Source organism: Sycon ciliatum, chromosome 8 (assembly GCF_964019385.1).
Source record: "Sycon ciliatum chromosome 8, ocSycCili1.1, whole genome shotgun sequence".
Classification (NCBI taxonomy): Eukaryota; Metazoa; Porifera; class Calcarea; order Leucosolenida; family Sycettidae; genus Sycon; species Sycon ciliatum.
In genome coordinates this window covers 142,501-163,731 of record NC_088650.1, presented here as the reverse complement: position 1 = coordinate 163,731, position 21,231 = coordinate 142,501, and the positions used below count along the sequence as shown (strand labels likewise).

At 45.1% G+C, this 21,231-nt stretch overlaps 1 protein-coding gene across 2 annotated transcripts in view; it reads left to right on the top strand.

Annotated features, from left to right (window-relative positions):
• Positions 1–21,231, top strand: part of LOC135823005 (endophilin-B1-like) — a 40,101-nt gene that overhangs the window by 11,183 nt on the left and 7,687 nt on the right. For both annotated transcript variants that reach the window (XR_010554590.1, XM_065335840.1), the window contains exons 5-7: positions 12,865–12,957; positions 17,443–17,532; positions 18,853–18,953. Coding sequence is in view for 1 of the 2 variants with exons in the window: in XM_065335840.1 (XP_065191912.1) it covers positions 12,865–12,957; positions 17,443–17,532; positions 18,853–18,953 (284 nt within the window). In the remaining variant the exon portion in view is untranslated. The remainder of the gene's footprint in view (positions 1–12,864; positions 12,958–17,442; positions 17,533–18,852; positions 18,954–21,231) is intronic.

Below are 21,231 nucleotides of genomic sequence, written 5' to 3'. Positions count from 1 at the left end.
GTACACTGCTGTATACTGCTGTACACTGCTGTACACTGCTGTACACTGCTGTACACTGCTGTATACTGCTGTACACTGCTGTATACTGCTGTACACTGCTGTACACTGCTGTACACTGCTGTATACTGCTGTACACTGCTGTACACTGCTGTACACTGCTGTACACTGCTGTACACTGCTGTACACTGCTGTATACTGCTGTATACTGCTGTACACTGCTGTATACTGCTGTACACTGCTGTATACTGCTGTACACTGCTGTACACTGCTGTACACTGCTGTATACTGCTGTACACTGCTGTATACTGCTGTACACTGCTGTACACTGCTGTACAATGTATACCGTAAAAGCCATTATTCTAACGAGGCGCATATAACGATTTCCCAAAATTGACTGGTTTACGTGTAGCAAAGATAACTATTCTCACGCATTCTCACACATTCTCACTCATTCTCACGCATTCTCACGCATTCTCACACATTCTCACGCAGCATTCTCACACATTCTCACGCAGCATTCTCACACATTCTCACACATTCTCACACATTCTCAACGCTCAATAGAACAGTATACCAGTATGTATCGATTTCTGTGTAACAATTTAGCGACAGATTTCTCCTCGTTAGCTCGTTAGAATTAGCACTTCGCCTCATTTCCTCTGTGCTGCGCTGACGAGTCCACAAAGGACGAAACAGTTCTGTCCGCAGATTGAGTATATATATATATATATATTTAAATAGAGATGTAGGCGAACAAAATTTATATACACACAACAACAAGGTTGTCAATTTCATAATACTAAAAGCTTTTCACCCATTTTCATCAGTAGTTACATGGGAATGAGCAAGAACGAAAACGAAGCCAGAATTTATACTGGGGGTAGAGAATCAGCAAGAATATTCTTACGCGCCTCAAGTTCACACTACACTACCATAAGAATGTATGGAGCAGTGGAAAAATGCGGGAAACAACACATGAGGGGAATGCAGTACCAGAACAAACACGTGATAAAGTTGTCAGTCCGGTTGCAGCTTGAACAGCCGTAGCACCTTGATGTGCTTCTTTTGTCGACACAGCTCTGGCCTCAAACTGCGTATGTACAGCGCCTCCAGTGTGAATCTGTGCGCGCTGTTCCGGGCTGGTGTGATCACACTGAAGCTGCTGTTGCGTTCCTGCGGGATGCATTCAGGTTGCGCCTGCAAATGCTTTGTGATGGCGCTATCACTTGTTGCCACAGTAAAGCAGATAAAACCGATTATCCCCTCAACGACAAGCATATGGCAGCCATCAGGAAAATAAAGAACGACAAAGATATAATAATCAGCAGGCCGGACAAAGGGAATGGAGTGGTGATAATGCAGCGAAGTGATTACAATGACAAGATGAATGCTATTCTGGCTGATGCATCGAAGTTTCAACTCTTGGGACCGACGGAAACGCATGACCGCACTTACCTGGATGAACGCGCCTTGCAGGCATACCTATTGCGATACAAAAAGGCTGGAAAAATACTCAATATAGATTACGACCGGATCCGACCCGTTGGCTCGTGCCGACCTGTGCTCTATGGCGTACCGAAAATACATAAGAAAGACGTGCCACTTAGACCAATCCTGTCCATGATCAATGCTCCCCAACACGAAATGGCCAAGTGGCTAGCTGAATTACTAAAGCCAGTCCTGATTAAATATTCCGCCCACGCAACTAAGGATACTTTCGAGTTCGTGGATGACGTAAAGGAATTTGGCCAGCAGCAGGCAGAGAACTCTGGATCGCTGTTCCTGTGCTCTTTCGATGTCGTCAGCCTCTTTACAAACGTGCCTCTCAAGGAAACAATAGATATCTGCATACAGTCGCTATACCATGATGATGAAATATCAGCCCCGCAAATACCCCAAGATCTTTTCAAGAAGCTGCTTTTCAAAGCCACATCAGACGTGCAGTTCAGTTTCAATGGCAATATGTACGCACAGAGGGACGGAGTAGCCATGGGTTCACCCTTGGGCCCCGTGCTAGCCAATATCTTTGTTGGATATTTTGAGAACACAATTCCAGACAGTCATTGGCCCCAATTCTATAGGCGTTATGTGGATGACACATTCGCAGCATTTCACAACCGGAAACTGGCATTGGAATTCTCTGAGCGTTTAAATAATCTTCACCCAGCTCTCCAGTTTACAATGGAGGAGGAGAATAATGGAGAATTGCCGTTTCTTGATGTATTGATTAAGCATTCTTCCACAGAATTGCTCACCACAGTATATAGAAAGCCGACGTTCACAGGTCTTTACACCCGCTGGGACTCGTTTTGTGACACTAGAAATAAAATCAATTTGATCAGATCATTAACTTTCAGAGCTAAAAACATCTGCTCACCATCACTATTATCAGCTGAAATTGCTAAGCTAGAGGATATTCTGTGTTCTAACGGTTACCCACTCAAAGTACTCAAGCGAGTCATGACAAGCGTTCTTGAACCGCCCCCAGATACAGCTTCTGCTCAACTTGAATCTGCAACGCGTATTATCACAAAATTGCCGTGGAAAGGGCAAAATTGCATTGCCTTCCGCAAAAAGATTAAAGCTGCAATTTTGAACTGCTATCCTACAGTATCCCCCATTGTAATTTATACAACCAGACCCGCATTCAGGTCTATCGCGAAGGATGTTTCACCAACTCTTGAAAACAGTAATTTTATTTATAAGTATGCGTGTCGCTGTGAGCGGACGTACGTTGGTGAGACATGTCAGCGATTCTCGGAACGGATCAAGCAGCATATCCCAGACAAGCTGTACAAGAAGCCGCCTGACAAACGTGTGGCAACAAGTGATAGCGCCATCACAAAGCATTTGCAGGCGCAACCTGAATGCATCCCGCAGGAACGCAACAGCAGCTTCAGTGTGATCACACCAGCCCGGAACAGCGCGCACAGATTCACACTGGAGGCGCTGTACATACGCAGTTTGAGGCCAGAGCTGTGTCGACAAAAGAAGCACATCAAGGTGCTACGGCTGTTCAAGCTGCAACCGGACTGACAACTTTATCACGTGTTTGTTCTGGTACTGCATTCCCCTCATGTGTTGTTTCCCGCATTTTTCCACTGCTCCATACATTCTTATGGTAGTGTAGTGTGAACTTGAGGCGCGTAAGAATATTCTTGCTGATTCTCTACCCCCAGTATAAATTCTGGCTTCGTTTTCGTTCTTGCTCATTCCCATGTAACTACTGATGAAAATGGGTGAAAAGCTTTTAGTATTATGAAATTGACAACCTTGTTGTTGTGTGTATATATTATATATATATATATATATATATATAACACTGAGAAACTTGGAGATCCTTTGTGTCTGAGTGTATATATATATATATATATATAAATAGAGATGTAGGCGAACAAAATTTATATACACACAACAACAAGGTTGTCAATTTCATAATACTAAAAGCTTTTCACCCATTTTCATCAGTAGTTACATGGGAATGAGCAAGAACGAAAACGAAGCCAGAATTTATACTGGGGGTAGAGAATCAGCAAGAATATTCTTACGCGCCTCAAGTTCACACTACACTACCATAAGAATGTATGGAGCAGTGGAAAAATGCGGGAAACAACACATGAGGGGAATGCAGTACCAGAACAAACACGTGATAAAGTTGTCAGTCCGGTTGCAGCTTGAACAGCCGTAGCACCTTGATGTGCTTCTTTTGTCGACACAGCTCTGGCCTCAAACTGCGAATGTACAGCGCCTCCAGTGTGAATCTGTGCGCGCTGTTCCGGGCTGGTGTGATCACACTGAAGCTGCTGTTGCGTTCCTGCGGGATGCATTCAGGTTGCACCTGCAAATGCTTTGTGATGGCGCTATCACTTGTTGCCACACGTTTGTCAGGCGGCTTCTTGTACAGCTTGTCTGGGATATGCTGCTTGATCCTTTCCGAGAATCGCTGACATGTCTCACCAACGTACGTCCGCTCACAGCGACACGCATACTTATAAATAAAATTACTGTTTTCAAGAGTTGGTGAAACATCCTTCGCGATAGACCTGAATGCGGGTCTGGTTGTATAAATTACAATGGGGGATACTTTAGGATAGCAGTTCAAAATTGCAGCTTTAATCTTTTTGCGGAAGGCAATGCAATTTTGCCCTTTCCACGGCAATTTTGTGATAATACGCGTTGCAGATTCAAGTTGAGCAGAAGCTGTATCTGGGCTAGGTTCAAGAACGCTTGTCATGACTCGCTTGAGTACTTTGAGTGGGTAACCGTTAGAACACAGAATATCCTCTAGCTTAGCAATTTCAGCTGATAATAGTGATGGTGAGCAGATGTTTTTAGCTCTGAAAGTTAATGATCTGATCAAATTGATTTTGTTTCTAGTGTCACAAAACGAGTCCCAGCGGGTGTAAAGACCTGTGAACGTCGGCTTTCTATATACTGTGGTTGCATTGCCTTCCGCAAAAAGATTAAAGCTGCAATTTTGAACTGCTATCCTACAGTATCCCCCATTGTAATTTATACAACCAGACCCGCATTCAGGTCTATCGCGAAGGATGTTTCACCAACTCTTGAAAACAGTAATTTTATTTATAAGTATGCGTGTCGCTGTGAGCGGACGTACGTTGGTGAGACATGTCAGCGATTCTCGGAAAGGATCAAGCAGCATATCCCAGACAAGCTGTACAAGAAGCCGCCTGACAAACGTGTGGCAACAAGTGATAGCGCCATCACAAAGCATTTGCAGGCGCAACCTGAATGCATCCCGCAGGAACGCAACAGCAGCTTCAGTGTGATCACACCAGCCCGGAACAGCGCGCACAGATTCACACTGGAGGCGCTGTACATTCGCAGTTTGAGGCCAGAGCTGTGTCGACAAAAGAAGCACATCAAGGTGCTACGGCTGTTCAAGCTGCAACCGGACTGACAACTTTATCACGTGTTTGTTCTGGTACTGCATTCCCCTCATGTGTTGTTTCCCGCATTTTTCCACTGCTCCATACATTCTTATGGTAGTGTAGTGTGAACTTGAGGCGCGTAAGAATATTCTTGCTGATTCTCTACCCCCAGTATAAATTCTGGCTTCATTTTCGTTCTTGCTCATTCCCATGTAACTACTGATGAAAATGGGTGAAAAGCTTTTAGTATTATGAAATTGACAACCTTGTTGTTGTGTGTATATATATATATATATATATAAATAGAGAGGTAGGCGAACAAAATTTACATACACACAACAACAAGGTTGTCAGTTTCATAATACCAAAAGCTTTTCACCCATTTTCATCAGTGGTTACATGGGAATGAGCAAGAACGAAAACGAAGCCAGAATTTATACTGGGGGTAGAGAATCAGCAAGAATATTCTTACGCGCCTCAAGTTCACACTACACTACCATAAGAATGTATGGAGCAGTGGAAAAATGCGGGAAACAACACATGAGGGGAATGCAGTACCAGAACAAACACGTGATAAAGTTGTCAGTCCGGTTGCAGCTTGAACAGCCGTAGCACCTTGATGTGCTTCTTTTGTCGACACAGTTCTGGCCTCAAACTGCGAATGTACAGCGCCTCCAGTGTGAATCGGTGCGCGCTGTTTCGGGCTGGTGTGATCACACTGAAGCTGCTGTTGCGTTCCTGTGGGATGCATTCAGGCTGCGCCTGCAAATGCTTTGTGATGGCGCTATCACTTGTTGCCACACGTTTGTCAGGCGGCTTCTTGTACAGCTTGTCTGGGATATGCTGCTTGATCCTTTCCGAGAATCGCTGACATGTCTCACCAACGTACGTCCGCTCACAGCGACACGCATACTTATAAATAAAATTACTATTTTCAAGAGTTGGTGAAACATCCTTCGCGATAGACCTGAATGCGGGTCTGGTTGTATAAATTACAATGGGGGATACTGTAGGATAGCAGTTCAAAATTGCAGCTTTAATCTTTTTGCGGAAGGCAATGCAATTTTGCCCTTTCCACGGCAATTTTGTGATAATACGCGAAGTTTCAACTCCTGGGACCGACGGAAACGCATGACCGCACTTACCTGGATGAACGCGCCTTGCAGGCATACCTATTGCGATACAAAAAGACTGGAAAAATACTCAATATAGATTACGACCGGATCCGACCCGTTGGCTCGTGCCGCCCTGTGCTCTATGGCGTACCGAAAATACATAAGAAAGACGTGCCACTTCGACCAATCCTGTCCATGATCAATGCTCCCCAACACGAAATGGCCAAGTGGTTAGCTGAATTACTAAAACCAGTCCTGAAAAAATATTCCGCCCACGCAACTAAGGATACATTCGAGTTCGTGGATGATGTACGGGAATTTGGCCAGCAGCAGGCAGAGAACTCTGGATCGCTCTTCCTGTGCTCTTTCGATGTAGTCAGCCTCTTTACAAACGTGCCTCTCAAGGAAACAATAGATATCTGCATACAGTCGCTATACCATGATGATGAAATATCAGCCCCGCAAATACCCCAAGATCTTTTCAAGAAGCTGCTTTTCAAAGCCACATCAGACGTGCAGTTCAGTTTCAACGGCAATATGTACGCACAGAGGGACGGAGTAGCCATGGGTTCACCCTTGGGCCCCGTGCTAGCCAATATCTTTGTTGGATATTTTGAGAACACAATTCCAGACAGTCATTGGCCCCAATTCTATAGGCGTTATGTGGATGACACATTCGCAGCATTTCACAACCGGAAACTGGCATTGGAATTCTCTGAGCGTTTAAATAATCTTCACCCAGCTCTCCAGTTTACAATGGAGGAGGAGAATAATGGAGAATTGCCGTTTCTTGATGTATTGATTAAGCATTCTTCCACAGAATTGCTCACCACAGTATATAGAAAGCCGACGTTCACAGGTCTTTACACCCGCTGGGACTCGTTTTGTGACACTAGAAACAAAATCAATTTGATCAGATCATTAACTTTTAGAGCTAAAACCATCTGCTCACCATCACTATTATCAGCTGAAATTGCTAAGCTAGAGGATATTCTGTGTTCTAACGGTTACCCACTCAAAGTACTCAAGCGAGTCATGACAAGCGTTCTTGAACCTAGCCCAGATACAGCTTCTGCACAACTTGAACCTGCAACGCGTATTATCACAAAATTGCCGTGGAAAGGGCAAAATTGCATTGCCTTCCGCAAAAAGATTAAAGCTGCAATTTTGAACTGCTATCCTACAGTATCCCCCATTGTAATTTATACAACCAGACCCGCATTCAGGTCTATCGCGAAGGATGTTTCACCAACTCTTGAAAATAGTAATTTTATTTATAAGTATGCGTGTCGCTGTGAGCGGACGTACGTTGGTGAGACATGTCAGCGATTCTCGGAAAGGATCAAGCAGCATATCCCAGACAAGCTGTACAAGAAGCCGCCTGACAAACGTGTGGCAACAAGTGATAGCGCCATCACAAAGCATTTGCAGGCGCAGCCTGAATGCATCCCACAGGAACGCAACAGCAGCTTCAGTGTGATCACACCAGCCCGAAACAGCGCGCACCGATTCACACTGGAGGCGCTGTACATTCGCAGTTTGAGGCCAGAACTGTGTCGACAAAAGAAGCACATCAAGGTGCTACGGCTGTTCAAGCTGCAACCGGACTGACAACTTTATCACGTGTTTGTTCTGGTACTGCATTCCCCTCATGTGTTGTTTCCCGCATTTTTCCACTGCTCCATACATTCTTATGGTAGTGTAGTGTGAACTTGAGGCGCGTAAGAATATTCTTGCTGATTCTCTACCCCCAGTATAAATTCTGGCTTCGTTTTCGTTCTTGCTCATTCCCATGTAACCACTGATGAAAATGGGTGAAAAGCTTTTGGTATTATGAAACTGACAACCTTGTTGTTGTTGTGTATATATATATATATATATACCTGGTGAGGACCTGATCGTGCAGTGTGTATTGGCTCTAGTACCCTCGTACTATTGAGCACTATTCGCGTTGGACGGGATCACCCCTACTGATATATATATATACAGTCGACCTACCCTTAAAACGATATTTTCGTCCGACCAAGAAATATTGTTATAAGGGTAATATTGTTATAGGGGTAACTGGTTCATTTCATACACATACGTCATAATGCATGGATTTTGTTCATTTTTTACACTCTTCGTGGCATAAAAAACTGATGTACATGCATTATTATACACAGCAAAGTGCCCGCTGGTACTGGTGCCACCATTGCATTTCGTCATGTCCCAGCGACTTATCAAGGGAAGCTTGCCCTACCTGGATAGTGGGCTCTACATATTCCCTGCTAGATATTGTTATAAAATGGAAAATGCCGATTGGTCAGCCCATTTTATATCGTTATAGGGGTAATATCGTTATAGCAATCAGGGATCGATTTATCCGGGTTCGCATCGCAGTTTGCGAATCAAAATTCACTGGCTGCGATTCGCTTTTTGTTTTTTATCGCCCAAAACTGCGATGCACTGGTCATGCATACCGGTATGTACAAAGACCATTCTGTACTCTTTGTGTGCAGTTTGCATGCGACTGCTGTACACCACTGCTGACTAGGGAGTAATATTTTACTACTCCATAGCCACACTGCACTGGTCGTACAAGACTGCAGTACATGGCGGCGACTTTCCCTGAAAAGGCTGAAGTTCTCCTTTCTTCTTTCACTATCACGCTCAATTTAGTTTGTTTCTGTTCGACAAGACACAGTTGAAGTAGATACTTCTCTCTCATGTAGCCAACATGTCAGTGAATCTGATCACTGTCCAGAAGCGGGAAAAAGAACTGGACGCGCCAGGAGTGTCGATTCGTTTCGATGAAGAAAAGGAGAAAGCGAAAATTCTGTGCGCTTTGAACGAAGTGTCACGATTGTTTGAGCGCTTTCCTGCGCTTTATTTGTCGAAGTAATCAGTGGAACTGCCCTGTTGAAGGACATTGTGTTGTGAAGAACTCGAAGTCAGATGGACGCTGAACATGATTGTAATAAGCCCAAGCAAAAACCCTGACGTAAAATATTCAGGTCAACCGTTCGTTTGGAAAAGCAAATAGCAACGGCAACTATTGTCCTCTTCTGTACAAAATCCTGCTATTGTACAGATATACATGTAAACTTTCGATGAAGGAAAACTGCTAATCAATACTGGGAGTTGCTAGTCAATTGTAAAACTATGTAGCAGTGACTGCTATGCAAAAAATCAAAATAAATCGATCCCTGAGCAATATTGTTATAGAGGTAAGGCTAGGCACTTCAGTCACGTGACAAGACCTGTCAAATTTTGCTAAGGTGAGAGTGCGTACTTGCGTGGTATCACTCAAGTGCCTGTGCAAAACTGTACAGGTACGCGCCATGCTTCGTTGTACGGGCCTGTAGTTCAGCGCATCGTGCTGCTCTGGCGTTCAGCTTTCAGTAGAGCCTACATACGTCATAGTGCGTACATTTTTGCGACTTGCAGATCATGTACACTTCCAGCAAAGAGTTTTTTCACAAGGAAATGTTGTTAGTACGCGTTGGAAACGTTGCCTATCGTCTTCAGCGTCGTGTTTCCATTCAGAAACAGTTGAGTTCTTGTTCACCAGGGTTTGCGCATAGCTGCGCAAGGAGGAAATATGGACGTAGATAGTGAGGAGAAGGGCTTGAGGCGGAGGAGAAAGATGCGTCGTCGTCCTACCTGAGCCAGTTTTCAAAGCGTGCTGAAAGCCAATGTTTGACCCTGTTGTGCTTGAACGGCTACTGATGTTTACGAACAATCAAACGGCACAGTGGCTACAGGAGAAATCCGCCGATGAGAGGGACACTTTGATCGACGCATCCAGGCGCGCTGCACCAAAATTCTGTGAGAATCTCGAGGCTCGCCAGCAGACAATTCATGACTGCTGTATGGAGCAAGTGAAGGAGAAGGAGGCAGGTAGCACACGCAAGAAAGAACAACATCAAAAGAAAAAGGAGACTTTGACGGAGATCACGGCTGTAGGTGGGCTCTGGATCTCGAAGGAGGCAGCACAGGAGCAGCTCTCAAAAATGTTCTTTGTCACTGACGAACGCCTTGCTCTCAATTCGCAGCTTCACTTCTGCAAGTTTGTTCTGCTGCAGAAGGTCCAAAGTAATTTAGTTTGCACTTTCTACTGGTACAAAGGAGCTGCCAATAGAGAAACTGGTTTCCAACATCGAACCTCTGTTTGAAGTGGCGTTAACGTGTGCATGTGCGTTGTGTATGCAGAAATTCCGCTTTCAATTCATTTTGCGTATGCTATCTCGGTGTGCTTACCTTCTGAGTGCCAGAAGAATGTCTTTTATAGCATTTAGCAGCAGCAGTGGCCTGCTGGTGAACTCTATGTCGATATTAGCTAATTTCACAGCAAACCGAAGCTGTTACTATGGGGTTGCCATGGGTTACTATGGGTTGCTATGGGGTTGCTATGGTGATTGTGGTAACAATTGCCGTATTCTGGACTATTGTGAACTTTGATCAGTATTTTGTTCATCCATAAACACTTGTTGGTGTTTGTGAGAGCCGTGTGTTCGAAAATGCCACTCTGAAGTTTTGTAACTATATCCACTGATAACACTTTGGGGATGCTGTTGGTACCACAAATTGTATTGTTTTCGCCTTATGCAATTGCCTCTCTTCAACCCTTCATATCTCACTTGTGTCTTTGTGGATTTCAATGAAATTTTGTGTGTGACCTTGTGATATCCACCACTGTCGATTTACGATGCTAAACCTGGGAGAAACCCGACTGGAAAAAACCGGCTGAAGTGCCTAGTAAGGCATTGTGTACACAAGTCAATGGAGTGATTTGGTTTGACAGAAAAATATCGTTATAAGGGTAATATCGTTATAGAGGTTATCGTTAGGCCACAACAAAAAGATTTCGTGTTTCCGGTCGGCACCCCCCGAAAAAATACGCCCGGTCGGTCGGAAAATTATTATTTTTTGGTTTGAAAGTTTATTTCCCTGCTGTATTCATCATGTTCATAGACATGAGCCAAATTGAGAAAGTTTGGATCAGACACTGGTGATACACATTATACATATTTACACATGGAATATGGAGTAGAATACCACCGCGGGACGCAGTAGCTGCTGCTCCCAGAAGCACATCGAATGCCGAGGGACGGTCAGGGCACGGTCGCTTGGCAGCAGGAGCTACGTCCACCAAGCGAAAATCCAGGAAACGGCATCCAAATTCGTATTTCGACAACAAGGCCGACAGTGTCAGTTACCTCTACATCTTTCCACGTTCCTGCCCCACCATTGCTGCTTGCTGTAGCTGCGACAATCCACTCTAAAGACGTGACGTCCTCAGGCAAGCGAGGCTGCACTTCCTCACAAAACAACTCCTTCAAAGTGGTTTCATGGGAGACGCGAACTATCCTTTGCTGAAGAAGACACTTCGCACCCCGCCAGCACTGGACACAAAGCGGGCTGCTCTGAGCAGCCATCGTCAGCACTGGGCACAAAGCGGGCTGCTCTAAGCAGCCATCGTTCTTGGCGACCTTTTCTCCAGCTCCGGAATTTTCGTCTCTGCATTCAGTCAAACTTTTATTTCGGTTCGAGCAAAGCAACACAATGCTTTCAGTGTTTTTGCTTGTTTTTCTTTGTTTTTTTTGTACTTGTAAACCAAAAAAAATTCCATAATTTTTGAAAAAACGGACCCGGTCGGCCGACCGGAAACACGAAATCTTTTTGGTGTGGCCTTATAGGGTAGGCCGACTGTATATGAAGTTACTTTGCGCCTGACACTTTGTGCGTGACACTTTGCGCTTGACACTTTTGTGTCCGCGCTTGCTGCGTGATGGGTATATTTAGCATTGTTTTTGCATGCCCAGCTTTAGTTGTTTGTTGTCCTGATGATTGATTGTTCAAGAAACTCTGAGTAGCAACAGAAAGAATGTGTACTTGGTGAGGACTATACTGGATTGTGTATATACATTCTTATGGTTGCGTAGTGTGAACTTGAGGCGCGTAAGAATATTCTTGCTGATTCTCTACCCCCAGTATAAATTCTGGCTTCGTTTTCGTTCTTGCTCATTCCCATGTACCTACTGATGAAAATGGGTGAAAAGCTTTTAGTATTATGAAACTGACAACCTTGTTGTTGTGGCTCATGTATATATTAACTGGTTTGAGGGAAAGAGACAAACGGGAAAAGTCTGAAGAAAAAAATTGACTGTCACCACCAGGACTCGAACCAGGGACCCTCGCTTGTATATATATATGGCTTTTACAGTACCTGCTGTACACTGGAACTTCGATTACGAAGCTACTGCTCAAACTGTTTCTAGAATGTTTAGAATGTTTTGACCAAATCTTATAAAAATGGGCACTACTGTGCAGGCAGCAAATTTCGTCGGTCAATAATTTCATCCAACTCCAAAGAAAGGGAGTTTGTCCGGTTGTAAATTTCGACCGTGGATCATAAGAGTGTATTGAAAAGCTGGACAAATCGACATTAGTCCGGGCATTTAATTTAGTCCAAAAGTTCCTTGGACGAAAAAGACGAAATTAAATTCCAGACGAATATTTCTGCTTATACAGTACAATACTAGTACAGCAGCAGTCCAGGGTGGCAGGATGAACAACATGACAGCCACACGTTGATACTAGTACAGCAGCAGTCCAGAGTGGCAGGATGAACAACATGACAGCCACGCGTTGACTAGATAACACCTTGCTGCTTCCTGGTGCAACCAACACTCACCAGCCAATGTACTGTATGATGGACTTGTCTGTACATGTGTGTGTGTGTGTGTGTGTGTGTGTGTGTGTGTGTGTGTGTGTGCGTTCGTGCGTATGCTGTTATGCTACATGCGTACATATTGTGCATATATATGCACCCACAATTCGTCGTTTCATTTTCTTTTTTTTGTTGCCTACAGAGAGAGCGTTCAGTCCTCAATCGCAAACGTCTCGACCTTGATTCCGCCAAGGCCCGGCAAAAGCGAGCAAAAACCACTGATCGTATGCAAGCTGTGAGTGCTGGCATGTGTTTCCTTGTTATCTAGGGGGTAGGTACAGTCAACTTGGCTAATAACGACTGCGGATATAACGACAATTCCCGAATAACGGCAGAATTTTTATGCCCAGAGCAAAGTCCCATCCAACTGTAATACATATAATGAGACTTCGGGTATTACGATACTTCGCGAATAAGGACACTTTTCTGATGCCCCGCTGAGTGTCATTATAAGCGAATATTAAAGGACACTTTTCTGATGCCCCGCTGAGTGTCATTGAGCCGGGCCGTGCGAAAAGGGCCCTAACGATGTTCACTGTGCAGTGCAGTAACACGCACTTGAAAGTTGACAGGTCGATTACGTCATAGTTCACATACACCACAGTATTCGTGCGCTCGCAACGCGAGTATGGTAAGCGCTAGGCTCTACAGGATAGCACAGTGCGATGGCCCAAGGTCCCAGCTCTACGTGGGTATTTCCCTTTTTCAAATCGGCCAATGTACGGCTGAGATCGAAAAAATTTGCGTCGCGCTTCGGGGAGCGAACTGCGCTAGTTTGGAAATTTCTCGAGTGCGATTTTACCATCGCTGTTCTTGTTTTGCTATTCCTCCGCCGAGATGAGTATCTATCGACATTTCACTGTTGACGAAGCACTGAGCCTGGTCCTCACCGCCAGTGAGGATCAGTATCTCGCGCCCAGCGCTGAATCTCAATCCAATGCCGACACTAGCGCGAGTGATGACGATTCTGACGGAGAAGAAATTCGAGTGTCACGATCAGCTGTTCCACTTTCCGCTGCTGTCGTTGGTGTCTCCACCAGCCTTCATGGTGACGTTCCAGATGGCTCAGAACCCTGTGATGCGCCAGGACCGCCCAGTGAGGATGACGGTGACGAGCGATCGCTTCAGTACTGGGAAGGTGATGTGGACACGGACACAGCCGTCCATGAGTTTGTTCTGAACGTTGCTGTTGCTTTTTCGGTTCAAGAAAATCAAGAACCAGCGGGGGAACAGGCTGCTGCTGCTGCCCCTATGCAACAGGTTGGTGGCGCTGCTGAGGGACAGGCTGCTGCTGCTGCTCAGGTGCATGTTGCTGATGCTGGTGAGGGACAGGCTGCTGATGCAGCAGCAGCAGCAGCAGCTGACACTCCAACGAGGTCCTGCGGCTGCACCAAAAACTGCCTCAGCAAGTTCCCATCCAGTGAAGTGGGCGATTTCCAACTTACGATGAGAGGACTAGAAAAAGCAGAAAAGGATATGCTGTTGATGGGAGTACTGTTGTCGGCTGAGTACCCACGCTCTGACGCTTAGCGAGGAAAGAGAAGACGTGCAGCATTTGATTATTCGTTCCGCGGAGAGGTTGTATGCGCCGGAGCATTCAGGCAAATCTATGACGTGTCGCAGAGAGTATTGAAAAATATACTCAACCACCTGAAAAACTGCGGACCTGTGCCACGCATCAACCGTAACACGGGACGGCGGCCGCACAATGCCCTGACGTCTGCCATTCCTCTTGGTGGCATAAGTGATGACCGGGCGCAGTACAAGGAGATCCGTCCGTTTGTTGCTGACCCGTACAAGGACGACCTCTGCCCACAGCCCGTACCTGCAGAAGCCGAGATGTCGGATTGACTTACACAGGAATCTGCATGACTCTTGAGGAACAAACAGGGACATAACAAGCTTATGATTCACTGAATGTCATGGGTTTTTTTTAAATTTAGCTGAGTTATTCTTGCCATTACGAACCGCTGTCAAATAATCTAGTTTCCATTAATTTATCAGCCGTTTACTCAGAAAATACCTTGAAACGCAGGTTACAAAAATCACTATAACTCTGGTTTGGATTGACATTTTTTAGAACGGTTTTTTGCACAGCAATCCTGACAGCTTCAGCTATAATATTGGACACTAAACTCATTTTGACAAAAATCATCATTAGGGCCCTTTTCGCGTGGCCAGGCTCCATTATAAGCGAATAAGGACACTTTTCTGATGCCCCGCTGAGTGTCATTATAAGCGAATAAGGACACTTTTCTGATGCCCCGCTGAGTGTCATTATAAGCGAATAAGGACACTTTTCTGATGCCCCGCTGAGTGTCATTATAAGCGAATAAGGACACTTTTCTGATGCCCCGCTGAGTGTCGTTATAAGCGAAGTTGACTGCAGTTGATCTTTGATTCTTTGCAGGGAAAGCCATTATTAATTTTAGGTGTTTCGGGCATCTGGTATTGTACCTGGCATATTTGCATGGCCCATGATTGGGAGACGTTATGTAACGGAATCACTGGGCATCACTGGTATTTGGAGTTTCTTTGACATGACATTGTATTCTACGGGCGAAATATTGCATGCACGGCACATCCTACCTAGACAACATTGTATGCACGGCACATCCTACCTAGACAACATTGCATGCATGGCACATCCTACCTAGACAACATTGTATGCACGGCACATCCTACCTAGACAACATTGTATGTACTGTACATCCTACATTGACAACATTGTATGTACTGCACATCCTACATTGACAACATTGTATGTACTGCACATCCTACATTGACAACATTGTATGTACTGCACATCCTACCTAGACAACATTGTATGTACTGCACATCCTACCTAGACAACATTGTATGTACTGCACATCCTACCTAGACAACATTGCATGCACGGCACATCCTACCTAGACAACATTGTATGCACGGCACATCCTACCTAGACAACATTGTATGTACTGCACATCCTACCTAGACAACATTGTATGTACTGCACATCCTACCTAGACAACATTGTATGCACGGCACATCCTACCTAGACAACATTGTATGTACTGCACATCCTACCTAGACAACATTGTATGTACTGCACATCCTACATTGACAACATTGTATGTACTGCACATCCTACATTGACAACATTGTATGCACGGCACATCCTACCTAGACAACATTGTATGTACTGCACATCCTACATTGACAACATTGTGGGGTACTGCACATCCTACATTGACAACATTGTGGTATACCCTACATCAGTTGTATGATTCTATGACCCTTACAGCCATGTCAGCCATGATCTTAGTTGTATCAAGAGTAGATAAACAAGAGTGTGCAACTCCGGATCTCTTCTGCACAATCTGCAGATACCCCCGCCCGCGGCGGAATTTTTTGTTGATGTCACCTTTTTTTTTCAGAAGAACGCGCATTTTGCCCCAGAGCAGTGTGAGAGCACGTGCTGGGGACCGACTTTGTAATGTAAAGCCCGGCCAAGTGCACGAGGCGAAATTTTCCAAAAGACTCGCAGCGCGTGCATCGTCGAAAAGATTACGTCAACAAAAAATTCCGCCGCGGGCCAACCCATCCCGGAGTTGCACACTCTTGTTTATCTACTCTTGGTTGTCTGTATGACCATTTGGTTTATGTAGAACGCTGTGGTTGGGCTGGTGATTTCAGACTGGCTTTTGGTAGCCATATCAAGCCTACCATGCCAGGTTTTGCCTATGCACCATATCCAGATGGCTACCACGCCAGGTTTTATCTATACACCATATCCAGATGGCTACCATGCCAGGTTTTATCTATACACCATATCCAGATGGCTACCATGCCAGGTTTTATCTATGCAGTCAACTTCGCTAATAACGACTGCGGATATAACGACAATTCGCGAATAACGACCGAATTTCCATGCCCAGAGCAAAGTCCCATCTAACTGTATACATTTAACTTCGGATATAACGACTATCTGAATAACGACAATTCGCGTATAGCGACATGCTTTTAGTGCCCCGTGGTCATATTCACTGCTTGAATAACGACTTTCTGGGCTTTTGACAGCTATTTCAAGTACCTGTCAGTCAAGTACATGTACCTGTCATGCAGAAGTACCAGAACCTATGGTGCACTGGTGATGGATATTATTGCACACATGCAATGCAAGAAAATGCAGCCAAGGGGGGGGGGGGGGGCTTTTGCTTCCTTTTCTATGTTGGCTTCAAAATTGTTGGATTTACCAGCACACCTATATGTATACAATGTACATGTAGTTGTACATGATTGTACAGTAATCATCATACATGTACATGTCTCTGGCCCTGTAGATGGCTCAAAAAGGCATATTTTTCAATTGATTTCCCTTGCATATTGAATTTTTAGTTCCTTTCAACTGCAATATGAAAATAAAGTACACATTGACATAGAGCAAGAAAAGAGCTTGATTTTGATATGCATATCATACTATACAAAATATGGGTTCACATACATTCAAATGGGACTTCGGTTATAAGGACACTTCGCGAATAAGGACACTTTTCTGATGCCCCGCCGAATGTCGTTATTGGCGAAGTTGACTGTACACCATATCCAGATGGCTACCATGCCAGATTTTACTTATACACCATATCGGTATGGCTATGGCTGACATGCCAAGTTTTACCTTGATGTGATTGTTGGATGCACTGTTCTGATTCATTGTTTTGTTTGTGTATTCTCGAAGGCTGATGCCGAAGTTCGACAGTGTCAGAATGACTTTGATCGCCAATATGAACTGACAAAGTTGATGTTGGAAGGTTTGTCCAAATCTCGGGTTAGTCTCACCTGTATCATGTTCTCTCTCTCTCTCTCTCTCTCTCTCTCTCTCTCTCTCTCTCTCTCTCTCTCTCTCTCTCTCTCTCTCTCTCTCTCTCTCTCTCTCTCTCTCTCTCTCTCTCTCTCTCTCTCTCTCTCTCTCTCTCTCTCTCTCTCTCTCTCTCTCTCTCTCTGTCTGTCTGTCTGTCTGTCTGTCTGTCTGTCTGTCTGTCTGTCTCTCTCTCTCTCTCTGTCTCTCTCTCTGTCTCTCTGTCTCTCTCTCTCTCTCTCTCTCTCTCTCTCTCTCTCTCTCTCTCTCTCTCTCTCTCTCTCTCTCTCTCTCTCTCTCTTTCTTTCTTTCTCTCTCTGTCTCTTGAATATATGCCATCATGACACGCACTGTTTTAGTACGTATATCCACCTTGACAAGCAACAAGATGTCTCTATGTTCCTTATCTACAGTGCTACTCAATGACATCCGATCGCGTGAGTAAAGTTTGCACCCTGCACCAGTTTACAATCGCAGTGTTTGCAGGTCTATGGCTGCACTGCGCCTGACGAGGTATTGGCTTGCTTGAGTGGATTTCATTGAGCAGCACTGTCCATATCATCCTGACGCACACTGCCTGAGTGCACCTTGACCGTGGATGCTGGTCACATCCTACATAATTGACACTGGTCACATTCCTACATTGACACTGGTCACATTCCTACATTGACACTGGTCACATTCCTACATTGACACTGGTCACATTCCTACATTGACACTGGTCACATTCCTACATTGGCACTGGTCACATTCCTACATTGACACTGGTCACATTCCTACATTGGCACTGGTCACATTCCTACATTGACACTGGTCACATTCCTACATAATTGACACTGGTCACATTCCTACATTGACACTGGTCCTGTTCCTATAGATGCATAAGGGTTAGTATGACATGCTCTCATGCCATACATATTTTTTAAACAGTACTCCAATCAGTCCCGTAGTCGTACTCTAGTCAGTATTCTAGTCCGTACTCAGTCGATAATCTTGTGTTTCCGCACACCAGTGCATGTACTTGTACAGCGCTGTCTGTCTTACACTGCTCCCCCCCCCCCCCCTTGTATCACCACCAGCTCCTCCCCCCCCCCCCTTTGTATCACCACCAGCTCCTCCCCCCCCCCCTCTCCCTCCCTCCCTTTCTATCTATCTTGCTCCTTCAGCCTGGAACCTCTCTGTTTTATCTCCTTCTTCCTTCTAACTAGGTCGTAAGCAGTATTATTCTACCACTATCTGGAATTGAATGTCTTGCGGTTGTCACATTTGCTCTTCCTGTTGTCATCTTAGGTTTCTCAAGTTCGTAATTTACAAGATTTCATTGAGGCACAGGAAACTTACCATCGTACTTGTGCTGAGCAACTCCAAGAATTGCAACAAGATCTGAGAAGGTATCTGAACATATTAGGCTAGCATGTATTATGTACACACACATTATTGAGCAGTGGACTGCCGAGAAATTCGTTGTAACAGCGAATTTCTCGGCGGTCCACTGCTCAATGACCTGTCTACCATTGCTCCATCTTGGATGTTGAGCACCCTTTTCGCAGCTGTACGACCTAATCTTACTCTGTGTGTGTATGTAGTACCGTAAAGTACCGCCAGAGCGCCCCATCATCTCGTCCTTTCGTGGTCGTATTGTGGAGGTGATCTCCTGTCTCTAGGTCATACGACACGAACTTTGTACACGTATTAGGCGTTGTGCAGTCACTCCGAACTCAATTTACCTTCAAGCGGACATGAGCTCCACACAAAAACCTGCCAAGCGTGACCTTAGTATACTACGGTTCTCATGCGGCACAAACTTCGTTGCACTCTGTCATGCAATTTTCCTTTCCCTGGCTGTAAAATCAAGGTGGTGGGGGGTGCTCTCGTGAGACGGGGCGCTCTGGCTGTACGTTACGGTAGTGGTGAAACGAATATCCGAATATTCAAACATTCGTTCGAAATGGCAAAGCGAACGAATATTAGTACAGGAAACGAATGTTCGCGCTCTAACGAATATTCGTACAAGAAACGAATGTTCGCACTCTGACTGATATTCGTTTTTGAACTCAGTGTACGGTGTTTGGCGCTAAGCGGAGTCAAGTGAGGCCTGAGGAAGTGATGATGCAGTCTGACATGCACATGATTGCACTGTGAACTGTACAGTGCATGAACAGTGCATGTACAGTGCATGTACAGCGCATGTACAGTGCATGTACAGCGCATGTACAGTGCATGTACAGTGCATGTACAGTGCATGTACAGTGCATGTACAGTGCATGTACAGTGCATGTACAGGGCATGTACAGTGCATGTACAGTGCATGTACAGTGCATGTACAGTGCATGTACAGGGCATGTACAGTGCATGTACAGTGCATGTACAGTGCATGTACAGTGCATGTACAGTGCATGTACAGTGCATGTACAGTGCATGTACAGTGCATGTACAGCGCATGTACAGTGCATGTACAGTGCATGTACAGCGCATGTACAGTGCATGTACAGTGCATGTACAGTGCATGTACAGTGCATGAACAGTGCATGTACAGTGCATGTACAGTGCATGTACAGTGCATGTACAGTGCATGAACAGTGCATGAACAGTGCATGTACAGTGCATGAACAGTGCATGTACAGTGCATGTACAGTGCATGAACAGTGCATGTACAGTGCATGTACAGTGCATGAACAGTGCATGTACAGGGCATGTACAGTGCATGTACAGCGCATGTACAGTGCATGTACAGTGCATGTACAGTGCATGTACAGTGCATGTACAGTGCATGTACAGTGCATGTACAGGGCATGTACAGTGCATGTACAGTGCATGTACAGTGCATGTACAGTGCATGTACAGTGCATGTACAGGGCATGTACAGTGCATGTACAGTGCATGTACAGTGCATGTACAGTGCATGTACAGTGCATGTACAGTGCATGTACAGCGCATGTACAGTGCATGTACAGTGCATGTACAGCGCATGTACAGTGCATGTACAGTGCATGTACAGTGCATGTACAGTGCATGAACAGTGCATGTACAGTGCATGTACAGTGCATGAACAGTGCATGAACAGTGCATGTACAGTGCATGTACAGTGCATGTACAGGGCATGTACAGTGCATGTACAGTGCATGTACAGTGCATGTACAGTGCATGTACAGTGCATGTACAGTGCATGTACAGTGCATGTACAGTGCATGTACAGCGCATGTACAGTGCATGTACAGTGCATGTACAGCGCATGTACAGTGCATGTACAGTGCATGTACAGTGCATGTACAGTGCATGTACAGTGCATGTACAGTGCATGTACAGCGCATGTACAGTGCATGTACAGTGCATGTACAGCGCATGTACAGTGCATGTACAGTGCATGTACAGTGCATGTACAGTGCATGAACAGTGCATGTACAGTGCATGTACAGTGCATGTACAGTGCATGTACAGTGCATGAACAGTGCATGAACAGTGCATGTACAGTGCATGAACAGTGCATGTACAGTGCATGTACAGTGCATGAACAGTGCATGTACAGTGCATGTACAGTGCATGTACAGTGCATGTACAGTGCATGAACAGTGCATGAACAGTGCATGTACAGTGCATGAACAGTGCATGTACAGTGCATGTACAGTGCATGAACAGTGCATGTACAGTGCATGAACAGTGCATGTACAG